Source organism: Pituophis catenifer, unplaced genomic scaffold (assembly GCF_029215685.1).
Source record: "Pituophis catenifer annectens isolate HBS135680 unplaced genomic scaffold, rPitCat1.0.hap2 SCAF_1, whole genome shotgun sequence".
In the NCBI taxonomy this organism is placed as follows: domain Eukaryota; kingdom Metazoa; phylum Chordata; class Lepidosauria; order Squamata; family Colubridae; genus Pituophis; species Pituophis catenifer.
In genome coordinates this window covers 281,195,151-281,208,765 of record NW_027256881.1, presented here as the reverse complement: position 1 = coordinate 281,208,765, position 13,615 = coordinate 281,195,151, and the positions used below count along the sequence as shown (strand labels likewise).

General features: G+C 39.0%; 1 protein-coding gene across 4 annotated transcripts in view; it reads right to left on the bottom strand.

Moving 5' to 3' along the window:
* The window catches only part of RGS6 (regulator of G protein signaling 6), a 251,597-nt gene that overhangs the window by 46,202 nt on the left and 191,780 nt on the right, over nt 1-13,615 (bottom strand). For all 4 annotated transcript variants that reach the window (XM_070939549.1, XM_070939559.1, XM_070939566.1 and 1 more), the window contains 4 exons: nt 11,670-11,768; nt 11,110-11,171; nt 9,102-9,212; nt 6,707-6,832 (listed from right to left, as the gene is read on the bottom strand). In XM_070939549.1, the coding sequence (XP_070795650.1) occupies nt 6,707-6,832; nt 9,102-9,212; nt 11,110-11,171; nt 11,670-11,768 (398 nt within the window). The remainder of the gene's footprint in view (nt 1-6,706; nt 6,833-9,101; nt 9,213-11,109; nt 11,172-11,669; nt 11,769-13,615) is intronic.

The following is a 13,615-nucleotide window of genomic DNA, read 5'->3' as shown; positions in this document are numbered from 1 at the left end:
GCGTGCACATGTGCGCCAGAAACCTGGAAGACAAACAGGCAAGGCCACGCATGCCAGGAGACATGGCTTTGTGTGCCACTTTGGGCACGTGTGCCATAGGTTCGCCATCACGATTCTATGTTCTACTAAAGTGCTGAAGCTAGTCCTAAAAAAAGAACTTTGTGATGGGCAGATTAATGAATTGATATAATTAGCGTGTTTCCACCTGGGATGATTAAACCATGCTGAGACATCTTTCATTGAGATAATGTGCAGGAGCTGTTCTCTAAATCTTCTCTTAGCCTGAGTGAATTCAAGAAATGGTAATAACTCAGAAGAAAGGCTTCACAAGAAGAAAGGTATTTTTGAGAATTACCTGTGATCACGATAGTTGAAATTTACCAGATTGGATGGATGGAATCAGTCCAGTTTAGAAAGAATGGCACTTGAACTGATATTTATTTATTTAGCGTATGGCATATCATATATAAACTAATAATATAAACTAACAGTTCATTTATATTAATAAAACATAATAAAATATAAATGTTAAAAAGAGCTATATTCAATGTCTAGGCAACTAACCATTGAAGCATAGCATCATTTAACATTTTAACCACCACACTAAACTTTATCATACATAAAATACATATTGTGTAGTCTCATCTCTGTGTTTATTTGCTCTAGTGCAGTCTTTCTTAAAAGTTTTTTTTCTCTTTTAAGATCTGTTGCAACTTTCAAATAATGTTGCCAGGTGTCCATTATTTGAGCAGACAGTCCGCTTTTTTCACATTATGTTCACTATTTTTTTTTCACAAAATAGTGGGCATTTTTTTTATTCAAAAGCTTTATGATGAAATTAAAATGTAATTTAATATTTTGCATATTATTATAATGTATTTGATGTTTTGAATTTTAAGTAAAGTTTTGAAGTGATTATTTTAATACATGTTAAAATGTTTGTAAGAAAATATATAATTTAATTGTAATTTTTAAAATTTTTTTACTACTTAACACTCCCCCCCCCCGGCTTGTCCGCTATTTTTTGGAAGCAGACCTGGCAACCCTACTTTCAAAATTTTTGAAGGACATCAAAAAAACTTTTGTTCGTATGGGATTATATTTATCAATATTTAAGATAACAGAATAACAGAGTTGGAAGGGATCTTGGAGATCTAAGAAGAGCCGAGGTGGTGCAGTGGTTAGGGTGCAGTACTGCAGCTACTTCAGCTGACTGCTAGTTCAGCAGATCAGCGGATCAAATCTCATCGGCTCAAGGTTGACTCAGCCTTCCATCCTTCCGAGGTGGGTAAAATGAGGACCCAGATTGTTGGGGGCAATATGCTATTTAGTATACTGTCTTTGGTGTAAGCCGCCCAGAGTCCTCGGAGAGTGGGAGGCATAGAAATAACAACAACAACAACAACAATAATAAGGATTCAGACTGACAGGCACTTGGTCCACAACACACCTGACATAACAATAGTTGAAAAGAAAAAAGTATGGTTCATTGACATTGCAATACCTGGTGATGCACGGATTGAAGATAAGCAGCAAGAAAAAAATCACAAAGTATCGGGACTTGCAAATTGAAGTTGAGCGACTGTGGAAAAAGAAATTGTGTGTTGTCCCGATTGAAATTGGAGCCCTCGGAGCAATACCCAAAGGGCTACCCCGTTATTTAGAAATTCTAAATTTACCAGACTTAAACATTTTGACTCTACAAAAAACCACCTTACTTGGAACAGCTTATATCCTCTGACGATACCTTAACAGTTCCTAGGTCCTTGGTTAGGACTCGAGCTGCTGAGCTATTAACCAGCCTCAAAGGCTGTGAATCTCACTAAAGATTAACTAATCATCATCATCATCATCATCATCTAGTCCAACTCCCTGCTCAAGCAGGAGACCTATACCATTCCAGACAAAGAGCCTTGATAGTACAGGGGTTTAGTGCACCCTGTTATTAACACAGCTGCCTGCAATTTCTGCTGGTTCGAATCTCTCCAAGGCTCAAGGTTGACTCAGCCTTCCATCCTTTCTATGGTAGGTGAAATGAGGACCCAGTTTGTGGGGGCAATAAGCTGACTTTGTATAAAATATACAAAAGAATGAAGGCTATTGCTTAACGCATTGTAAGCCGCCCTGAGTCTCCGGAGAAGGGCGGCATATAAATCAAATTAAAAAAAAAAAAAAAGTGGCTGTTCGGTCTCTTTTTAAAAGCCTCCAGTGATGGAGAACTCACAACTTCTAAAGGCAAGCCGTAGCATAGATTAATGCATTAATGCATAATGCATTAATGCATTAAAATTGGCACATTCACTGTCACTGTCACTATCACTTCTCATGAGTGTTTGATGGGATTTAATATTGTATTATTTTTCAACAAAGCCAAAATTTAGCCAAAATTTTGATTTTGCAGACCAGTGGGGGCCAAGTCTTGGGGGATCCCCAAGTGTCCTTGAGTCTTTCTCAAAATAGACTATTTTAGTGGATGCACATTGGATATAGAAGTTGGAGGTATAAACTGGGTCCATTCTGCACTGAAGGGAGAAAAACTAATCTTACTTCAGTCCTCAGTTTCTTTATTTAGAAAATTGTACCCACACTCTCACTACATAGATAGGAGGCCTTTAAAAAGCACTCATCTTATCGCTGTTGCTAAAAGCCAAAATTAAACTAAAGGTAAATAAGATAGCAAGATGAGGGAGAGCTATAGAAAGAACTTGAGGAAATGACATTTGCGCTGTCCAAATTACATGTAGTCCTTGACTTACAATAGTTTGTTTAATGACCATTCAAAATTACAATGGGACTGAAAAAAGTGATTTATGACCGTTTTTCACCCTTAAGACCATTGCAACATCCCCTTGGTCACACAATTCAGACCCTTGGCAACTGACTCATATTTATGACAGTTGCAATGTCCCAGAGTCATGTGATTCCCTTTTGCAAACCTTCTGACAAGCCAAGTCGGGGGGGGAGCCAGATTCACTTAACAACAATGTGATTCCTAACTGCAGTGATTCACTTAACAACTGTGGCAAGAAAGGTCCTAAAATGGGGCAAAACTCACTTAGCAAATGTCTCACTTAGCAACAGAAACTTTGGGCTCAATTGTGGTTGTACGTCAAGGACTACCTGTGTACCATATACAGAAGGCCTGCCAGGCTGTGGCTCAGTGACCAAACATGACCTTTGCATGGAAACAATCCCAGTTCAATCACCAACATCTCCAGATAAGACTCTTGCTGAGCTGCTGCCAGCCAGTGCTGGCAAATTTGAGGTAAATGGATTCATGGTCAGTTGTACTAAGCTTCCTGCATCCCTAACACAAGTTTGGAAGATCCACAGGTTATATTCTGCTTGTACAGAGATACCTTCAGAGCATCTGCCTTGGCTAAATAAGAAAGCTGAGTTGTCAGTCTCTTATGGCCTAATGTTGTGGCCTGCGCGGATCGTGGCTGATCCCGACGATGAGGAGGCTGGTGTGGTGTCGCGCCAGCAGCCTGCGCAGCCGGCGCTCGCGTCGGACAGCGAGGAGGCTGAAGAGGATGTGGTGCCAGAGGCAGAGACTCAGCTAGGGCCTTCAGAACCTCCAGAGGCTCCTTCAAGTAGAGAGAGCGAAGTGGAGGAGCCTCTTCTCAATGCTCGAGCACGCAGGGCTGCCAAAAGGCAGGAGTGGCTACTCAGGAGGAGGAGGTCTCCTCGAAAGTAAGGCTTGAGGATAATTGGCCACTCCCTTAGCCTATTTAAGTCACACGCGGTTACTAAGTTTCTTGCTAGAAACAACTTGTAATTATCATCAGAGCATTTTTGGAAAAGTCTTATCGTATTTTGTTTTCTGGGCTGGTTGCCAACCTTTGCTGGACTTTGGTTTATTCTTGCTACTTAATAAATTTGATAAGGACCATTGGTGTGTGTCAATATCCTCAGAAATCCGGAGCTGGGACAGAACACCTAATGCTGACAATAATAAAGCAAGCCCTGCAAGGAAATCAATAGAGGAATGGCCTGTGTCGAGTCTGTGAATTAGAATCCGATTCAGAGTCTGTGTTTGCACAAATTAGTATGGTTACTGAAATGTCCCATTTTTTAGTCTACGCCCCAAACTATAAACTCATGGAATATCTTCCATTCATATACTGTAGCACGCTAAGCTACCAAAGATATAACAAATGCTAAAGTTAAGCAAGCTTAGCATGTTGTATAAATGCAGCTGTTGGGTTTGTAACTGACTTGGTTAACACGTTGGGTGCATACAGCTGTATGTGTATGTATGTGTACAGGTAGTCCTCGACTTAAAAAGTTCATTTACTGACCGCTCAAAGTTACAACATCACTGAAAAAAGTGACCTATGAGCATTTTTCACATTTACAACCATTGTAGCATCCCCATGGTGATTTACATTTGGATGCTTTGCAACTGACTCACATTTATGACAGTTGCAGTGTTCAGGAGTCATGTAATCGTCTTCTGAGAACTTCGACCTTCTGACAAGCAAAGCCAATGGGGAAACCAGATTCACTTAACAACCACGTTATTAATTTAATAACTTCACTGAAGTCGTAAAATGAGGAAAAACTCACTTAACAAATTTTTCACTTAACAACATAAATTTTGGGCTCAATTATGGTTGTAAGTTGAGGACTACCTGTATACAAAATTCTACTGCTTCTTCCTATGGTCACAATGCAGATTAGATCTACATGCACAAGTTGCATACATTTCAATGAGGCTTCAAGAAAACCTCTGATGGGATTCCAATTTTAAGGCGTCTGTTACAGATGTCAATTGTGCTTTCTTTTTGACGGCAAGGAATCAACATTCCTTCTGCAAATTATTTGCTGAAAAAGGCACTATCAGATGTTAAGCCTTCTAAATTCTTTTGACCATGTTTCCTTATACCTGGAAGATGTTGGCACCATCCAACTCTTTCACTGGCAATGGCCATCCCAGAGAGGATTCAAGTAATTTAATGTGGTACCCAGCTTATCAGGAAAAGGTACTTTTTACCACTGAAAGCTAACACATAATGGAGAAATGATTGAGACTGTGAAAAATCAGATTTTTACATGAAACACTGCATTTTGTGAATATCTACAGAAATCTTTTAGTGGCTGGGGACTTCTGGGGCAAACTGAAGATACTTCTACAAAAGAAGAGCATAGCAAAGACCAAGAAACTGGTGAATAAACTGATCCTTTGGAACCTTTCCAGATAAGGAGAGGTCGGGAGATTGACCACATGTGCTCTGGACAGCTGCTCTTCATGAGGAGACCACAGGATAGCACTTTTCTATAAGTCTGAGAGCTGGGAGTCAAAGATATTAGCCACCTTGCTCACCATCATGGCAGTGATGGGATTCAAATAATTTAACAACAGGTTCTGTGTCAGGGTTCCAAGGAACACCCCCAACGAAATAAAGCTCTGAGGCCTGAAGTTCCTCAAAGTTCCAATTTATTAGAGATGTCATGTTGGCACATCTGGGAAAACCCGAATCTGAAAGCTTCCAGGTTTTCCACACCCAGCTGACAGTTAACAGCCCTGCCCCACACCCACAAGCTCACCACATTGTCCAATCAACTCTTCACACTCAGCTGGATACAATCTTCAGGCAGTCTCCATCAGACGCAGGCAAAAGTCCTTGAATGCGGAATGTTGTTATGACTAACTTTCTATTACTCCAACAACAACACCCTCCCAACTTCCCCAGCTAAAATATGTGGCAGTTAAGAAGCAAAAAAGAAAATTGTCTTCCAAAACTGACATTCTGTGGGCATGGCTAGGTGGGTGTGGCTAAGTGGTCATGTGACTGGAGGGGCATGTCTAGGTGGTCATGTGACTGGGTGGGTGTGGCCAACTCTACGTCACTCGCGTGGGTGGTGCCTGTATGGGATCGGCAGGGTTGGGGAAGGAATCCAGGGGTCTCCTGGAAGGGGGGGAGGCAGGAGGAAAGAAAGATCCAATGTGTGTGTGTGTGTGTGTGTGTGTGTGTGTGTGTGTGTGTGTGTGTGTGTTCAATCTTTCCACAAGGGAAGGGAAGGTTTTATTGGTGCAGGAGCATCGCTTGGGCACACCCCTCACCGCCTGTCTCTGCCCGTTCGTGGCAGAGCAACTTCTCCCTCGCTGGGCGTTAACCAAGGGGAAGCAGCAAAATCAGTTTTTATTCCTTTGTTAAAGCTGCCATTCCAGTCTTCACACAGAATCACCCAGCAGCAGAGAGGGAGAGGAGAAGGGGGCAGCAGCGGCCGCTAGCATTGTCTGCGGAGGTAGCAGGAGCAGCAGGACACAGGAATACCTCTGCATTCTTCCTCTCCCTCCCTCTCATCGTTTTCAGAAATTGCCTATTAGTCACCTTAAAGCTATTAGAAATCTCTTCATGGTTGGGAAGCTCTTTCTTTCTGTCTATCCAAATCCCACCAAAATATCCTTGAATAAGGATGGTTGCAAAGTCCATTTTGGACCCTGTGAATCTCCAAACTGCCCTTTGAAGTGCTGTAGGGTGTTACTGGAGGGACACCAAAATGGGAAGCAATCGTCCATGGGGTTATCTGAAGTCAAATGTGACTTGATGACACTCATTCAAGTGATCTAAAGTTGGATATAAAGGTGGGGTATAAATTAAGTTAATTAAATAATCTATAGACCAAGGTAGTATTTCTTCCTGCTTGTGAAACTTCCCTGGTGAAACCCCCAACCACCAGAGTATCTCCAGCTTCTTACCTGAGGTTTTCAGAACTGAATTCTGATTCCAAAAATCGAAAAAACTGGTCACGCCCCACAGGATCTTTCAACACCTCATCTATAGAGAAGCCCCATCTCTTGACCCGATGCTGGGAAGGCTCTTTGCTAAGTAAAAGGACAGAAATGAAACTATTGTGACCATCAGCATATTTTTATTGTCAAATCTTCAAACCTTCATTTGAAGTGGCTCAACTGAAAACTGCTTGCAGCACTAAATTAATGAAACTGGAGAAAATGCTTGTATACACCTATTCGATTTATGAGAGGAAAGGAATCTGTATGTATGAAAACTGATGATATGTTTCCCTTTTAGAACGCCCGAAAAGAGAGAAGCATTGACTGGGGAGTACTTACAAATAAAAGGTTGATATTAACTGTTATAAATACAGGTAGTCCTGAACTTACAACCACAACTGAGCCTGAAATTTATGTTGCTAAGTGAGACATTTGTTAAGTGAGTTTTGCCCCATTTTACGGCTTTTCTTGTCACCGTTGTTAAGTGAATCATTGCAGTTGTTAAGTTAGTAACCCAGTTGTTAAGTGAATCTGGCTTCCCCATTGACTTTGCTTGTCAGAAGGTGGCAAAAGATGATTGCATGACCCTGGGACACAGCAACATATCATAAATATGAACCAGTTGCCTAGCATCTGAATTTTGATCACGTGAACTGTTGTATGTTGAGGACTACCTGTATAGTTGTTCTGCCCCAGCTATGGACTCCAAAGAACACAGCACACATAAAGTTTGTACAATAAACTTTCTTAACAGCCTACAAGAAACCAAAGATAAAGTAATCACAATCTTACTAAAGTTGGCAGAAAGCCCAGAAGCAATTTGCAGAGAATCCAGACGCGAAGTAGAGTGAACTAAAGTTGTTCCCTACAAATTGCTTCAGTCGGTGTTCCTCCTTAAATAGGCTAATTTGTAGGGAACAACTTTAGTTCTGGGGCGGACACCACTTCAGACAAATGATTATCCAACATCTTAAAAATGTCCAGTGTTGGAGCATTTACAACTTCTGGAAGCAAGTTGTTCCACTTACTAATTGTTCTAACTGTCAGGAAATTTCTCCTTAGTTCTAAATAGCTTCTCTCCTTGATTAGTTTCCACCCATTGCTTCTTGTTCTACCCTCAGGTGCTTTGGAGAATAGTTTGACTCCCTCTTCTTTGTGGCAACCCCTGAGATATTGGAACACTGCTATCATGTCTCCCCTAGTCCTTCTCTTCATTAAACTAGACATACCCAGTTCCTGCAACCGTTCTTCATATGTTTTAGCCTTCAGTCCCCTAATCATCTTTGTTGCTCTTCTCTGCACTCTTTCTAGAGTCTCAACATCTTTTTTACATCGTGGCGACCAAAACTGAATGCAATATTCCAAGTGTGGCTTACCAAGGCATTATAAAGTGGTATTAACACTTCATGTGATCTTGATTCTATCCCTCTGTTTATGCAGCCCAGAACTGTGTTGGCTTTTTTGGCAGCTGCTGCACACTGCTGGCTCATATCTAAATGGTTGTCCGCTAGGACTCCAAGATCCCTCTCACAGTTACTACTATTGAGCAAGGTACCACATATACATATACATATACATATACATATACATATACATATACATATACATATACATATACATATACATATACATGTGCATTTTGTTTTTCTTCCCTAAATGTAGAACCTTGCTTTTTTCACTGTTGATTAGCTAATTAGTTAATGTATGATAAACCAAGGTTATAGTTTGTTTTTAAAGCACTTCTTCATAACCACAGCTCATAAGACATGACATAAATGTTGTGGGGCTTATTTTCTTCAAAAACAAAAAGAAGAAGAAGAAGAAGGAGAAGGAGAAGGAGGAGGAGGAGGAGGAGGAGGAGGAGGAGGAGAAGGAGAAGGAGAAGGAGAAGGAGAAGAAGAAGAAGAAGAAGAAGAAGAAGAAGAAGAAGAAGAAGAAGAAGAAGAAGAAGAAGAAGAAGAAGAAGAAGAAGAAGAAGAAGAAGCATTTTGTGCAAATGAATATCATCATGCCTTACCATGAAGACATGAAAAGTTCGGAATAAAATGACAGCAAATGTTAAAAGAGCATGATAAAATGGTCACACATAAAGAGAGAGAGAGAGAGTTCTAGCAAGGATGGGGTTAAATGGCATTTGGTTTGGTCATGCCAACTTTTCTAATATTGCCATTGTTATGTCATAAGAGATCTGGTGTAGGTTCACCAAATATTCCTTCTGGAAGCAATAAAGTTCTATTTCAACTTCTTGAAGCCATCTAGTACGCAACTGAGTTTTTGTCACACACATCTGGTAGTCTTTGCTTCTTAATACAGAACAGAATGAAGTACCCTTTAAAAAGTGGTTGGTTTTTTTTTTTACCTTGTTTCTAAGTCCCAAAACACAGCGTCATCATTTATCCAGGGATTGGAGGGTTCCGCAGGAGTTATAAAGGGATCATAATCCATGTACTGCTCTGAATAAGCAATTAAACTGTAACATAAAAAAGAAAAACAAGCATACTGGGAAAGTTTTTAAATGCCTTAAATGCATTGTATCTCTACATTTGTAAATAATAATAATAAAAAACATGGCTGCTAGTGAGAAGCTGTTTTCTCTTGAATCTGTCATGGAAAGGATGATGTTACTGTATATCACCAGGCATCAGAAACACAATGTTTCACAACTAACAGAAGTTCTAGCAATTGAGCCTCAGGGTGTTTTGGCCCTTACTGTCTGATCTCATTTCATTAACTGCATTTCAGGACCACTACAGATTAGGAGTCAGAAGAGGGAAAAGCTTTCACTTTGGAATATATAGCATGCGGCAAATGAAGCAATGGGGAAAAAATGGGAAAGAAAAAGGGATGTTGCAAAGACTATAGGAATTGCAGGAACAATGCCACTGTGAATGGAATGCTTTCTAATGCAAAAATAATTGCAAGAACAATGCAATTGGTATTTAAATGCAAGTGGCTTGTTTCAATGATTTGTGTTTTTTTCCAGTGTCAGGTGAGAACATTTTGAATCCACCAGATGTTTGAAGACTCTTTAAAGTCCATTTAAACATTGATTGTGTTGATTTAACTTCGCCACATTAAAGTTACCTTCTTGCCAGTTTTCTTAATTCATTTGGTTGTGGTGTGGTGTCACTTGCTTTTGCTTGTGTATGATTTCCTTTGTTTTTCTGTCACATTTTCACATTTACTGTTTGAATGAATGGATTCTTACTATGGCAAAAGGCCAGCAATTGCATTTGTTTTCTTAATTGTGCATATCCAATAGTTGTAAGTGAATAAATAAATACAGCAACTTGCATTCTTGAGATCCCTAGCTCATTTTTGCAGAGCTCCAATTGCTGGTTCATAGAAATAATTAGTTTATGTTGATCCTCGGTTTATCAGAATTAATAAAGTACACCACAGGAAACCATGCCCACGTTATATCAATATTGACATGCTGAAATGTAGGTTAACTATATTTACAGCTTAACAAAATGAATTCAGAGCAGTTTAACATGCCATTTTCCATACCAGTCACTAGAGGTTGTTCCAGTTCAAGCTATCTATACTTATACATCTCTACCTTACAATTCAAGGGATGCAGTACATACATAAATAGTGTAGCTAGGATGAGATTATGTGGTGGACAAATAAACAAAGACAAATATGCCAGGTTTATGGCTGAGGTCATGTTTTTAAAAAGCATTGCTTAGGAGAACCAGAGCTCCAAGTGGATACTTCTTGTATCCATAAGAGAAAGTGTGGAAAAGGGAGGGGGTAACCAGTTTAACCAGTCTGACGCTTATGCACATGACAGTAAACAATAGTTTGGTGTTCCATCTAACTTTATTTTGTCTCAAGCACTTCTGGTTTTCATTTTATCTTATGTTTTTCTCTCTCATCAGAGCTTAGTTGTAATGGGCTGATTATTTCAAGATGATGGAAAAGTCTGTTGAGTTGTGTGGGTCGTGCATGTGAAGTATGAAAACAGCCTTAGACTGTCATTCTAAATTGCATTTTTGTTATTTGTAGAAGCTTTTCATTAATCTTATATCTCAAGAAGGCAATAAGGGAAACTGTTTGAGAACGTAATAACTCAGCTGCCCTGATTTATATGGTTGTTTTGAAACAACAATATAGACACCTCCTGTAATAAAATATACTGGACATGAAGTACTGTAGAAAGTTCTGGTTTGACCAAACTCTCTAAAACATGTTTGCAAATCAGGATCGAACTGTTGAAATCATCTATTAAGTCAGCACATATTAGTGAGAGAAAGCATGCCTGCATCGGCAACTAATTTCTGAGGTCTGAAAACATGCTTTTGCAAATTTTGGAGGGGGAAAAGAGCAACAACAGTGATAATAACATGAATTGGAGTGCTTACCTTTCTGCTACTTTAGACATTTTTAAACAATGCCTCTCTATTTGAACATTCAGAAATGATATCTGAAGAAAAGAAATGAAAATAGCTCTTGAAGAAACAATTAAATGCAGCTGTATAGACGTGCAGTTATGCCAGTGATTTTATTTGATAGTTTACATGATGCACATCATAATACATTGAAAGATATGAACTCTAATCCAATGCATCCATGTATTCTGCTCTATAACTGGACGGTATTTTCCCCATCAATTTTAAGTAAATTTGTTCTTCTCTTCTCTATGTTGCAGATATCCAAGACCTCCAAGGCCCTTCCAACTTTGTTATTCTCATATAAACCATGCAGAACCAAAAGGAAGGTTGGCAAGAAGGATGAAGAATAGAGTTCAGCTGATTTACTAGTTGAACATCCCCCCGCCCCCCATAACTGTAATTATTGAAAGGAACAAATTTCTAACATTTTATTTACTGAAGATTATGTCCCACATCTACAGAAATATTTCTTAAAAAACCAATCCATCTCACAGAGGCAAAAGAAACAGTTTCAAAGCCATTTCACTTACTTGCTTTCGGACATCATCTTTTGTTGTCTTGCGAATTGGTTGGGAAGGTATATGTGCAGGGCTTTGAGACTGACTATCTTCTATAACTCCATAAACTGACTGTAATAAAAAGTTGAAAATAAGTTGCTATATAAGAGTAATCCCCAGTAGGGAGAGGTTGCACATCCTTAAATGGCTAACAATCACATTAATTCAAAAGGAAGTTGAACAATATATTCTCTAATAAAAGAGTGGCCATAAAATGAAGGAAATTAATAATAATGATGATGATGATGATGATGATGATGATGATGTATCCAAAAAGTCATGGGAACATAAAGTGGAAAATGTTATAGAAAATGAGAAGGTGAAGATCTTGTGGGACTTTCGAATACAGACAGATCGTCACTTGGAACACAACATGCCAGATATCACAGTTGTCAAAAACTGAAATGTACAATTTATTGAAATCATGGTATCAGGAGATGCCAGAGTCGAAGAAAAAGAGCTGGAAAAAAATCATGAAATATTGTGACCTGGCCACTGAAATTACACGGCTATGGATGAAACATGTAACAGTGATACCCATTGTCATTGGGGCACTTGGTACCATGTCCAAGAATTTTATAACATACATCAGCAAATTGCAGTTTCCTGCAATAACACCAGCAGATCTGCAAAAAACTGGGCTACTTGGAACATCATACATCTTAAGAAGGTACTTGGTTGATACCTAGGATGCTGGCAGCAACCTGTATCAACCATTAGCACCAGTCAATGGTATTTGTGATGCATTTTTGAATGTTCAGTTGACTGAGTTTCATATTTAATAAATAAAGATAATAATGTTGATGATAGAAAACACATATAAAAATCCTGTACAATACCCATTTTGCCAAGAGTTTGCCAACCCAGGATGGCAAACTCTGATTGACATTGATCCTGGAGGTTTTTTTCCATCCCTATAAATGTGTACATGTGTAATACTTATACATATATGTATGTGTGGGTATGCATTTTCTAGAAGTCATATTCCAAATAAAGGACTGAACAACAGCAATTTTTTTCTTAGCATTTTTCCGCAAGTTCAGGAAAGTGCTTTTTGTTTGGATCAACTGAGTATTGATCCATTGGTTGTGACAGGTATTGGCTTATCATGCAAGCTTGATGTACTTGGTTAAGAGAGAATGACTGGCCCAATGTCACTCAGGTGGCTTTTGAGGCCTAAGGCAGGATTAGAACCCTCAATCTCCTGGTGGTGTTTAGTCACTAGACCAAACTGGCTCTCAAGTCACAAACAATTAAGAACTAATTAAAATTGTTCATTAAAATTGTCTGTCAGGTATTACGTTTAGATGTCATTAATGTCATTAATGTTGTGTATTGTTCTATTAGTACTTGTATGTGTATGTGTATGTGTATTTTGTGTGTTTTTATATTTAATAAATTTTTTTAAAAAAATTGTCAGGTAAGCTTCCCCATTTATAGAATTAACTGATCTCTCATCTGCATCTATAAATCATTATCCCTCACACACAAACCATGCTCATCCAGAAATGCACAATATTCACACACGCTTCCCTTCTTCCAGCAGAAACCACAAACACAAAGGAGGATAAATATAGGAATAATGTGAGGCAAGAAGAAAGGGGAACTGAGCTAAGAAGGTAAGAAAAAAAAAGTAGAATGTAAATTAAATGAAGGGAAAATGTAATTGAATAGGAAAAATTGAATAGGAAAAAAATATTGTGTGGGTATTACATTCAAAAGACAAGTAGCCTCTGTTTAGCAATAGCTAATGATATCCAAATTTATTTGCAGAAATGTCTGCAGTCCTTTGCATCTTATTTTGCCTTCAATCATTTATGGAGCGGCGTGATGGCTCAGTGGTTAAGACATTTGGCTTGTCAGCTAGAAAGCTGACAGCTCGGATTTGAGTCCCCAGCATCACACAATGGGGTGAGTGC